Genomic DNA, 12,538 nt, shown 5'->3' with positions numbered 1-12,538 from the left:
TAATAATAATATAAACATAAATAAATAAATTTGTCGACTATTAAGTCAGATGGATTAAGGTTAGAGCTAGAATAATTATTAGTCTGATACCTTTTTGTCAAATCTTATAGATTGGTTCGATCAACTGTTAGATCATATTGTCAACACCAATGTTCTATCTATAGATGTTACAACGTATATGATGGTCCCTCATCTTTATTAAAAGTTGTCAATTAGAAAAAACTGAAAGTTTATATATGTTCAAAAAAAAAAGGTGAAAGTTTACATGTCATTCCATTATTATTTTGTGCTATTTGAATTTGTCGGCATGGTACTCGGAAGAAATTAATTTTGTTGGTGAGTGGGTCATCTCGATGATGGGAGGATTGAATTTAATTATTTAATGATAACTGATTTCAAATTTAATTGATAATTTTTAATACAGTACTAATTAAATCGATAGTTTTAAAAGATTTAAGAAGTAAATTGAAAAAAGTTATAAAATTTATAAATGGTTAGATATATTTTACTTAATCTTTGAAATAGGCAAATCGCTATCAAAAAAATGTGTATTTATAATTACTAGTAATTGAATGGATGCCAAACCACTCAAACTTGGTAATGTGACAAATCTTTAAAACAAATTTAAGACATTTTTATAAGGAATTAGCCATATAAAAAAATTGCTAACATACATAATTTTCTAAAATATGAGATAAATTATTAGAAAACCAAATTAAATTTTTTATAAGTTTTAGAAAAGTAGTGGCCTTTAATTTGTCAAATCAACAGGAATTTCTCATGAATTTCTGTATGTGTAAAACTTGGACTTAAAATTGGACTTTTTTTTACCAACTGATGCAGTAAAATATTATACAAGCGTATCATCCTCTTGAGATTCAATATTAAAAAGCTTGTGTTGTATAATTTTTTACATTATTTTATACTTTCAAATTTGTTACATCTTTGAATTAAAAAATACACTAAATATATGTTTTAATCTCTAATATTGAGTTATTTTTTAATTTTAGTCCTTATTATTTAAGTTGTTTCGGTTTTTGAGTCACTCACCATTGATACATGTTAAAATTGATCGATGATGAATTTATTTGACATAATACTCAATGAATTGGTGGAAATTTAGATAGGAAGAAAGTCATTCTCGAAATTTTTACCAACCTATTAGAAAATTGAAGTACAAATCATAAGTGTTCTTTTATTAGATGACCTTTTTTCTTCCTCTAAATTTTTATCAATACACTAACTATTATATCATGTAAGCTTATCATTAACTAATTTTAACATCGAGTGATTAAATTAAAAAATATCAGAATACACAAATTACTAAACTGACACTTTTTAAACAATATAGACTAAATTAAAAAATGTCAAGGGAACAAAATATATATATTTATTCTAGAATGTATATAAATAATGGAATTTCACATTTTAATTTTCTTGCTTTTGTAAATGAGCTGGTAGGTTGGCACATTGCAATGCAAGTAACATGTGAGATTGAGCCTGTCTCGGCAATATTTTAATATATATTTGAGAACTAATATTTTAAAATTATGTAAAATTATTGTACTTTTTTCTAGTTCAATATTATTTTACTAATTCTTTATTGACTGTGTGTCCTGCAAAAATAAATAAAATATTTTAACCAACAAGATATTATTTCGTTATATAAAAAAACATACATAAGAATAGTATGGTTTAATTTCATATTTTTAATCTAAACTTTTATATTTTATTTTACTATCCGACTCTAAATGTTATATTTTAATCTTTCAAGTTTCCTATATTTTATTTTAACTCCTGAATTGTAAATTTAATTTTATAACGATTGTTTGTCAAAATTTCAATCAGTTGTTTGACAGGCAACTTAACTATTTATTTATCTAAGAATTTAATGAATAAAAAAACATGTATATATCAAATCTTCTCCTTACTTTGCAAAAATAAAAAAAGTTAAATAATTAAAATAATATTTATAAATTTTTTAAAGATATTTAAAAATTTAACAACCAAAATAAAATAAATACATTTTGATAGTTATACCAATTTGTTTCTTGAAATTTCAATCCTATCTCTCAACTTTAAAATTTGATTATAATAATTTTTTATGTTAATATACTTAGACTAATTGAACTAAACAAATGATAACTTTAACATCGTAATAACAAAAAAAGATAATTTAACATGAAGTAATACGAAGAAGATCCAACAAAATAAAATAAGAGTAGGTGAAAAAAAAAATCAAATGGTATGAGTGAAGATAATATCTTTTAAACTAGTATAGTCATTTTTGCTAAATCATTATTTATTAGTCTAATTAGTGTTATAGTTATATTAATAGATATTAGGGTTATATTAGAGGTATGTTAATAATAAATTATAAGCATATTAAGTATATATCAGTGTTATATTAGTGGTAAATCATATAATCATATATAAGAAGTTATATCAGTAGATATCACATTTATATAAGTGGTATATCGTCTATATATCAATGGTAAATGAGAGACATATCAAGTGTATATCACAGAAATATAAATGCTGTATCAGTCTGATAAATCAATGGTTATCATATGTGTATCAATGATAAGTCATGTTAGAAGTTCATAAGATATCATAGTTATATAAGAAGTAAATCAATTGTATATCATTATTATATCCGAGACATATATCACTAATTAGATATATTACAGATGTATATCATATATATTACAAGGTAAATTTGTAATTTTAAAATTGGACCTCTGTTTTTTTTTAAATACTACATTTAAAAAAATTAGATGTGGTTGCTATTTTACTTATTTTACTAAATATATCGATCCAAAAATTATGATATATATATATGATCAAACCAAGATATTAACTGAAATTTATCTCCCTTAAAAAAGAAAAATAAGATAAGAATACTCAACCATAAGGGTAAGTATTATTAACCAATAATGCCAAAAGATAAGAATAAAAAAAAAGTTAACAACCAAAACAAACATTAAAAAAAAAAAACCAACCAAAACAAATATAAGTCTAAAATTATGTAATTGGCTTTCGGCGTCCGTAATTTTCTCTTTCCTTCACGTGTGACATTGTCGATTCTTAGTTGTGACTCTGTTCCTCAAAATCGTCAGTTCCATTGCGCCAAGGCCGACGCTAATTGCTCATCCATCAACTTCTTCTTCTTCCTCTCGTCTTCTGCTACTTTTTTTTCTCATACAAAGCTCCCCGCGGCAGCACAGTGCTGTAAACGCACACCCACAGAGAGAAGAAGGTATGGCCCCAACGAAAAGGCATTTGATCTTTTGAGGAACTGTTGCCGTAATTGGTTCCTTTTCATTTCTCTGAGATTCCGACGAAGTTTTTGCGGGCGACGACGCGTGGCGTTTCCTCGGCCCAGCGCTTGAGGCGGAGGGGAGAGTGAGGAGGACTAGGTACTCCGTGATTGTAAGGTTTTTCGTGTTTTGAATTGAAAATGCTGGTCAGAAATCTGGTGTTGTTGATGCTTTTTGCGACGGTTATTGCTCCGATTGTGATTTACACTGATCGCCTCGCCACCTTCAAGTTATCCTGTTAGTTTTCCCTCTTCTTCGTCTATCTGAACTCGCCAACTTAGTCCTGGAATCGGGTTCTTTGCTTTTCTTATTTACTGCTACCTCTGAAATTTTAAAATAGGGTTTTTATTTTCTGCAGCTAAAGGCGAAATTATTGAAGGTTTTGCAACTTCTGTAAGTAAATTTTGTTCAGCGTCACTATGTATGCTTAATCTAGTTCTTTGCGATTGCCATAATTGGCAGAACGCGTTGGCGGCTCGATCTTTTGACTATTCTCTCTCATTTTCTTCTTCTTATTTTTCTTCCCTTGCCTTATTCAAACCAGGGTTTCACTAGCAATTCTGGGCGTCTAAATCTTGTCGATGGGGTAATTGTTTTATCGATTTCCCGTGCTTTTTTATTCTATTTTCCGATTCGCCTTTCGTTTTCCAAAATACTTGTTCTGATCTTTCTTCTTTGGTTGTAGGAATCCTCATCAACCGTAAAAGAGCCCGTCGCGACCATTTACTCCGACAACAACTCGCTTCCAGAGTCCGTTGCTTCGGTCTTGCAGAGCAACGGCCGCATCCAAGGTTTGGCCGAGGAAGTGCTTTATAAATATTTATGTTTATGACTTTGCTTTCTTGTTTAATATATTACTTTACCTTGAGATTTGTTAATTTTGTTTCTTCAGATTCACGATCTCTAGAAGTAATAGAGCGTAAATCTTCTCGAGTATTGTCCACGACTGATGAGGAAGGTCGTTCTCAAAGCGAGAATGCCATCAGGCAGGTTACGGACCAAATTGGGGAGGCAAATCTCATTTCATGGAAGCCCAATAGTACCAGTGAAAAGAACGGCAAAATGGATCCTGTATGATTTTTTTCTTTTTTTTTGACTCTTCTAGATTTACTTTTTAGTTGTCCCGTTTTCATCAACATATTTGCATTTGCATGATCCATAGAAGCCTTTGATGGCTCTTTCAGGATTTTTGCATGGTTAGCTCTGCTAAACTTATTATTCAGCATAATTTTTGTTCTTATCGTGAGCTGTTATGACCACTCTCTTGAGAAGTTTATCTCTGCGCTCGATAGCAAATTTGCAATGCATTTCTCTGGCTCTAATGCAAACCAAAGAAGTCATTTATATAGTTTCTCTACTGTTTCTTAACTAAATGGTTCTATCTCTAAAATTCCCCCCCGAAGTAGAGCCTTGGAGGGAAGTCGTTGGAGTCAGCTCATCTTGCTGCCAGGGATAATTGATTAATTTTTTGATTTATTCAAAACGTTTCTTAATTCTGATGTAAAATGAATTGTCCAGATTATGAAACCGCTATATATTGTGAATGAACTTTCTTATTCACAGAATTACTTATTTTAACTCTACTTTCTCTTATCCTTGTGTTTGTATTGCCATATCAACCACCAGAATCCAAAGCACGAGCAGCCAGCCCCTCAGACTTCTGACAAAGCTGATGAGAAAGAACTAGTAAAGTCTAGATTCGAACAAGAGAATGATCAAGCTGCTCTTCCTAATGCACGTGTAAGACATCTTAAGGATCAGCTTATAAGAGCTAAAGTTTACCTCTCGCTTCCAGGCACCAGGAACAATCCCCATCTTACAAGAGAACTTCGACTGAGGATAAAAGAAATTCAACGAACGTTGGGGGATGCAACCAAGGATTCTGAGCTGCCTAAAAAGTAAGATTTATGTCTGATGACAACCATGTTAATATTACATCTGAATGAGTTATTGTTTCAATATATTATCAGTTGTATTGGGATGGGACATTCTTGTGAGGGTCTTTGTGATTTATGCTGTTAATGCTGCAGTGCCAATGAGAGATTGAAGACAATGGAGCAAACTTTGGCAAAAGGGAGACAGTCTCAAGATGACTGTTCTACTGTGGTTAAGAAACTACGAGCGATGCTTCACTCAACTGAAGAGCAGTTGCGGGTGCACAAGAAGCAAACCCTGTTTTTGACGCAATTAACAGCAAAAACACTTCCTAAAGGCCTTCATTGCCTTCCCTTGCGCCTGACAACTGAATACTATTCTCTGAATTGGTCCCAACAGCATTTCCCTGGTGAAGAAAAGTTAGAAGATCCGGACTTGTATCATTATGCATTATTCTCAGATAATGTATTGGCAGCAGCAGTAGTTGTTAACTCGACAGTTACTCATGCAAAGGTATATATGCCTAACACTTCAATATTTATGATACCAAAAAATATTTTGAGGACTTATGATGTCTGTTCAGATTTTATACGTCGATTTCTCCTTGGCATGTAAATTGGTTGGGATAGGTAGAAAGAATTTTATTTCTTGTCATTGTTTAAGTTTATACAACTATGGATCTTTCCTTTTGTTTGAGATCATGACTTATTTCATGTTTTGGATATTTTCAGGAGCCTTCAAAACATGTTTTTCACATTATTACAGATAGACTCAATTATGCAGCAATGAGGATGTGGTTTTTAGCTAATCAACCCGGCAAAGCTACCATCCAGGTTCAGAATATTGAAGAATTTACATGGTTAAACGCCAGTTACAGTCCAGTTCTTAAGCAGTTGGGTTCTTCTTCTATGATAGATTATTACTTTAGGGCTCATCGGGGTAGCTCTGATTCAAATATGAAATTCCGGAATCCAAAATACTTGTCCATCTTGAACCATCTCCGTTTTTACCTCCCACAGTTATTCCCGAAGCTAAAAAAAGTTCTGTTCCTCGATGATGATATAGTAGTACAGAAAGATCTCTCCAGACTCTGGTTCATTAATTTGAAGGGAAATGTTAATGGTGCTGTAGAGACTTGTGGAGAAAGCTTTCATCGGTTTGATAGATATCTCAATTTCTCAAACCCTCTCATCTCAAAAAATTTTGATCCTCGTGCCTGTGGTTGGGCATATGGCATGAATATCTTTGATTTGGATGAATGGAAGAGGCAGAATATAACAGAGGTGTACCACTCCTGGCAGAAGCTGGTAAGCTCTCTCATATGAACCGATATCTATTCTACTTGTCATATCACATGAAACCTTCAATTACTGGTTGCAAGCAAATATTTTCAACATTGAAAATACGTCTAGAAGAAAACTTCAAACAGAAACATGTTCTTCTGTTTTAATAGTTAATCTATATGTGCTTTATTTTTTTATTATAAAGAGATAAGAGTGGCGGGGAAAATTGCTAGCTGACAGTGTTCTTTTTGCCATGATTTTATAGACCTTACAGAACAGAAAAAAAAAATGGTATTCGTCATAAACAAATGCAATTGGATGCGACATAATAAATTTGTGGCATCAATGAATCTTTGTGAAGATGGACGGTGACACTCATCTATTGAGTGTTAGGAAGTATTATTTATTGTGCAACTAGTAGATAATTGCTCTTTGGAAGTAGTTTTACCTAGGTTACTTCTACTTAACATATGGTCATGCATAATGTTTATTCTACTGGCGATTATTATTTGAGCAACATTTTAACCCCTCCATCCGGCTGTTGGTTTTTTTTTTTTCAGAATTATGACAGGCAATTGTGGAAGCTTGGAACATTACCACCGGGTCTCATAACATTTTGGAAGCGCACTTATCAGATCAATAAATCCTGGCATGTGTTAGGCCTCGGTTACAATCCTAATATTGGGCAGAAGGAAATTGAGCAAGCTGCTGTAATACACTATAATGGGAACATGAAGCCATGGCTTGAGATAGGCATACCCAAGTATCGAAACTATTGGGCGAAGCATGTTGATTTTGACAATGTTTATTTAAGAGAATGCAACATTAATCCATGAATGGTCCTTGTTGTGAACTCGGATTCGAAGTTTTCTCCATAATTTTAACATCCACAATAGTTTTCCAGGTCTGGATCTCGGTAGTTTTTGGTTCTCTAATTTAATTTTTTATCAGTCTCCCTAATTTGTTCATTGGTTATGTAAAGTAGAACTTAACCGATGCTATCCATTCTAAATTCCCCCACCTTAGATGTAAATCATATGTGGGTCTCCCTATTCTGTCGCTGTACAAAATTTCTTAACCATATTTTTTTCTTAAATATTTGTAGTTGCAAGTTGAACAATTGAAAAAGATGGCTATTGCTATCTGTTTATGGCATCTCTCTCTCTCTCTCTCTCTCTCTCTCTCTCTCTCTCTCTCTCTCTCTCTCTCTCTCTCTCTCTCTCTCTCATTTATTTATTTAGTACTGACTGAAACTTCTCATTTAGTATAATGAAAAGATTAATAATACCAAAACAGGCCAAACGGCCTATATGTAAAGTAGAATTAGTGAGGGTACCCCATTTGTGGAGGTCACAAAGATAACCATAGCCAGACAAAAATTAAATTCCTTTCAGTATTACTGAAGATCATTCGGTTTCTTTCCTTCTAGATTTCCCACATTCATGTGATGGAAGCTTTCACGACAGCTGTCTCAGATTTTATATGCTCTAGTAGCTTGTAGATGGAGTTCCTTTTTTTGTTTTGGAATCAAAATTAGTCGATTGGGATTAATTCTGCTTCTAAACAGCATCAACTAACAAAACTTGATAAAGGTATGCTTGTTAATTGCCTTAGACTGGTATCTGGTAGGATTATAGGAGGGAGGAATCATACAGGATTTAAATTTGGACGAGTGCTTAGGAGTTGGTTGCATAATGAGAAGGGCGGTGCGGTGGTGGGGGTTGAGGGTTGGTGAATTGAGCAAAAAGCAAGGTGAGTTCTGGCTGTGGTATTATGGCACTTTATTGTTTATTCCTCCAATCACGCCTGGTTCGGTTGTCTTTTTGCCTTCTTAGTCCAATTTGATTGATTGAATACAACGCCTCTCTGTAGGGCCCTGTTGAAAAATGGCGCCGATCTGTGATTCAAAGTGAGTGGCTAGAATTCTTGTACATGACTCAATATTTTTATTTCTGCTTGATATCTAGATTTGGGATTAAACTATTATTTGATAGTCGCTTGCATCAGGCCCCAGCAGAGGTCGGCCTACATACCTAACCCTCTTCTTCTATGCAGCTTCTTTGAAACAGATGGGTTGGATAGGTAAAAGACATGGCTTAAGACTAAAAAGAGGTATTATTGTATTTATATGTTGGTGTACATTTAATCCTCCGTCAGAAGTTGATCTCATCTTTTTGTGTAGATTTGTAGTTAATTTACTTTAATTGGTCTCTGTGCCGTGTACATATTCCATTATGCGAGAAGAAAGGAAGTCCCCATTTGAATTTGGATGGCCTTAAACCCCCACTCGTACAATAACCTTATATTATTTTTAGAAATCAAGATTTTTTTATTATTATTTTTTTCCTTAACCTGGGTCTCAAGTTATCTTTTCTACTCGAGCATCTATTCTTTCTTGCCAATCCTTGGGTCAGGTGTCAAGGGAAATAAGAATGGAGAGAGAATCTAATCCCATCCCTTTTGGAAGTGAGAGGGGAGGGATGAGAAGGAAAGGAGAAGAAAGACAAGAAAGAAAGAGATAGAAGTGGATGAGGTTAGGATATTTTATTATTATTTAATTTTGAGATTAGTTTTATATTAATTAAAATGATTACTGAATTATTTTTCAAAATGTGCATGATTAGGATCTTTCTTGGAGTTGAAGAAGTCTATGATAAAACTATGAATGCTTTTTACCCTCCTCAACCTATCATAGGGAAGGACTTCAAATTAAAAGGAGACTAGGAGAGATCATAGAGATGTAATGTTAGTGGGTTTATTTAGCTTAATTATTAGTTAAATCAATATCAAATCGATATGTTGATTTGAAAAGAAAAATAATAAAAAATTTGACCAAAGGACCATCTTTGTTAGAAAATCGAATCGAATCAAATGCGTTAATTGATTGAAATCGACCAAAACATAATGAACCAATTTAAAACTAATCAAATCAACCATGATTGAATGAGTTTGAAGTTTTTTCTTAATTCAATTTTAGAATTTACATAAAAACAAGAACAACCCACCTCAACAGATTTGGTTGACTTTTATATTTATTTGGAGTTACAGTCGAGTTAGAGGTAAGGCAAGGGAAAATTGCATTAAGATTTGAACCTTTTTGTGTGGAACCATGAGGATCAAATGATTATTATCTCAGCAGATTTGCCCTCCATATGATTAATGATTGCATCTGGAGCTCAGATCAGATCAGATAAGACCAATCATATCCCATAATTGCCAAATGCAATACTCCAAGTTTGGGTCTAGATGGTCGTTGAAGATCTTGCTCCATTCTTGCCTATCACTATCGAATATATCATTATCAACTGATTATTTTTTACAGTTTCCCTGTGAATATTTGGCTTAAAAATGACCCAGAATTCCCACTCTAACTTTCTTTGAGATGATTTGATTTCTTTTTAAAGATTCGTAGCTAAATTCGAACATTATTATGATTAGAAGATGCTAGTTCTATGAATGGTGATTTTTTTTGTACATGTATCGACTGTTTGTTTTGATTAGATTTAGGTATCCTGACACTGTGAATATTTCCCACTCTAACTTTCTTTTAAGTGTTCTTGTAGTTGGGTCTTGGGCATCTCTGAAGCTAGATTTAGAGTGTTTGTTTAGTTTTGGGTCATTGATTGATTACTTTCTGTAAGCTTAATTTGTGTTTAACGTTTAATTTGATAGAAGCTAAAACTTCAAAACTTTACTCACATAACAGTACAAAGTTACAAACACAAGGTGTTATTCACATACTGTTAAGGCTACAAAGCAAGATTATAAGCTACAGCCGTAGGTTATCAACAGCTAAGGAGAGTGAAAGGAAATGAAAGGGGTTTATGAATCTGGCTGGAATTGGGTTAAATACCATGCATATTGCATATTATTTTTCTTCTGACAGAACATATATATATTTCAGTACACATGCTTGCTCCAAAGGATGAGATAGCTGATGCGTCTGCCTTAGGCTCACTTTGTTACCAAACAGAGACAGTCATCCTACATCAAAAAGGGCACTCAAAAAAAGACACGCCAAATTAGGTTGTTTGTTTCAGTAGCCTAGCCCAAACCAAACCAAAACAAACTATCTCGATGTTCCAAACCCAATCTATGATACCTTTTGAATCTGGTCAAACGAATCACCCCTTTTCCTTTTTTTCTTTTGGATTAAATTTCAAATTTGGCATATGAACATTTAGAGTTATGTTGCCGTTGAAATCCAAAGAATGCTTAATGAGTTTCTAAACTTTTAATATTTCTTCTAATGAGTCCCTAAATCTTAGATATCCTTAACTTTTTTTTTTATTGCTATGCATATGATTCAAGCAATCAACTATTTTTCAGCACCATATTTCGTTTTCAGCCAGCAGGGCATTTGGGACACCAGTAACCTTTGTCTGCTGGGCCCTTCTTCTCATATATCAATGATTTCTGTTATTACTTCTGACGAATGTTGTATCCCCAACACTAAGTTTAATCTTGTATATATATTATTTCTATTCACATGTTGGGATGTACTCATGGATCGAAGTAATATTAAATGAAGTAATAAGAATGAGATCTTGATTGTTAAGACAACGTGTCTCTCTAATTTCCACAGCGGTACAATATTGTCCACTTTGAGTTTAAGTCCACGTAATTTTATTTTGGTGGTATCCACTCAAAAGGTCTTATATTAACAGAGATCGCTATCTTTTCTTATACATCCAAGATCTCCAATGAATGTAGAGAGTATTTGCATCCCCAACATTAAATTCAATCATATCCTTATTATTTCGTCCTCTGGTATTCAAATCTACAGGTAAAATGAAGTAATGAGAATGGGGTTTTGATTGTTGGACTTCATATTTCCACAATGATACAATATTGCTTGAGTTTAAGCCCACGTAATTTTACTTTTGGTGGTATTCACCCAAAAGATCTCATGTTAATAGATGTTATCTTTCACTTTTTCATCCAATATCTCCAACGAATGTAGACAACATTTGCATCCTCGACATTAAGTGCAATCATATCCGTACTATTTCGTCCTTTCACATGTCAATGCTTTGGTATTCAAATCCACATGAAAAACGAAGTAGGAGGGATTTAAGAAACCCATGTGTTTGGTTATGGTAAGAGGGAATGAACATTGGGGATGATAAAACTCACATCAAGCAATAGAGGGAAAGACACAAAATGTCAAAAGAGATGGAGGCGTGTCAAAAAGTGCCAAAAGGAAGGCAACGGACAGAAGGGAAAATAAAAGTATTTGGGGTTTGGTTTTTGACCGTCTTGAATTCGGTTCTACTTCAACCATCATGAGTGGTTCATTGGTCCAAAAGGACTGATAAATCAAAAGAATTTAGAGGAATGAATTCAAATCTGAAGATGACCATCTATTTAGGAATTATTTTTCTATATATTTCCTTGATAACCAAATATAATAGTCAGATGACTATCCCATTAAATTAATTGACCTAGACACTCACGAATATTAAAGAAAAGTAAAAAAAAAAGAAAAAATTGGCTTCTTCCTTTTGAATTTTGATGGATGTGCTAATTCCCTCCATCATGCAATGCACTCACCAATGGGGAGCTGGATCAATGCCAAATCAATCATTACAACTCCCTTTTCTATTTTTTGTCCTTTCAACACTTTGAATTTTCAAATCCTCAACGGATTTCTTTGGGTTTCATCAAATCCAAGTTGATTTCATTTCAATTTTTACTATCTTGTGGGTCAGTTTGTTATATTGGTTGATGAAATTAATTAGTAAACTATACACATTGTGTTTGAGATTAATCAAACAAGTGTTTAAAGTGCTCGAGATGAAAATTATTTACTGGTAAAAATGTAGCGGTTTAATCTCATTATAAAGCCAACATGAGGTTGTGAGTTCAATCCTTCACTTTCATGTGATGTCGTCTTTTTCTTTTTTCGAGTTAGAGTCAAACTTTTTCGATGACCGAATTCTTATAAATAAAAACACAAATAAATAATTTTATTGTAAGAATAATTTGTTGCAAGTACAATTTAATCTTTTAAATTTTAGTTTATAAAGATTTAGTTCTTGTACTTTCAAATTTATAACA

General features: G+C 32.9%; 1 protein-coding gene and 1 long non-coding RNA gene across 2 annotated transcripts; both read left to right on the top strand.

The window, feature by feature from the left end:
* The first annotated feature begins 3,051 nt into the window (after positions 1-3,051).
* On the top strand, positions 3,052-7,633 carry LOC111005506 (putative galacturonosyltransferase 4). Its single transcript, XM_022277018.2, has 9 exons — positions 3,052-3,557; positions 3,679-3,713; positions 3,865-3,906; positions 4,006-4,111; positions 4,213-4,391; positions 4,947-5,218; positions 5,351-5,708; positions 5,927-6,502; positions 7,039-7,633. Exons 1-9 carry the CDS (start codon positions 3,461-3,463, stop codon positions 7,312-7,314), a joined length of 1,941 nt encoding a protein of 646 aa, XP_022132710.1. The 5' UTR covers positions 3,052-3,460; the 3' UTR covers positions 7,315-7,633.
* A 769-nt stretch (positions 7,634-8,402) lies between these two features.
* On the top strand, positions 8,403-10,968 carry LOC111005838 (uncharacterized). The gene is made up of 2 exons (XR_002600782.2): positions 8,403-8,590; positions 10,383-10,968. It is a non-coding gene; the product is annotated as an uncharacterized LOC111005838 (long non-coding RNA).
* Positions 10,969-12,538: the final 1,570 nt, after the last annotated feature.

Source organism: Momordica charantia (genome assembly GCF_013281855.1).
Source record: "Momordica charantia cultivar OHB3-1 chromosome 1 unlocalized genomic scaffold, Mcharantia_2.0 BLBB01000001.1, whole genome shotgun sequence".
Lineage (NCBI taxonomy): Eukaryota > Viridiplantae > Streptophyta > Magnoliopsida > Cucurbitales > Cucurbitaceae > Momordica > Momordica charantia.
Note: the sequence above shows the minus strand (reverse complement) of the source record. Positions and strands in the feature narration are given on the sequence as shown.

Coding starts and splice junctions, on each gene's coding strand:
- LOC111005506 (XM_022277018.2), top strand. CDS start 3,461: ATGCTGGTCAGAAATCTGGTGTTGTTGATGCTTTTTGCGACGGTTATT. Junction 4,112..4,212: donor GAGCAACGGCCGCATCCAAG/GTTTGGCCGAGG, acceptor TTGTTTCTTCAG/ATTCACGATCTCTAGAAGTA. Junction 5,219..5,350: donor GATTCTGAGCTGCCTAAAAA/GTAAGATTTATG, acceptor TTAATGCTGCAG/TGCCAATGAGAGATTGAAGA.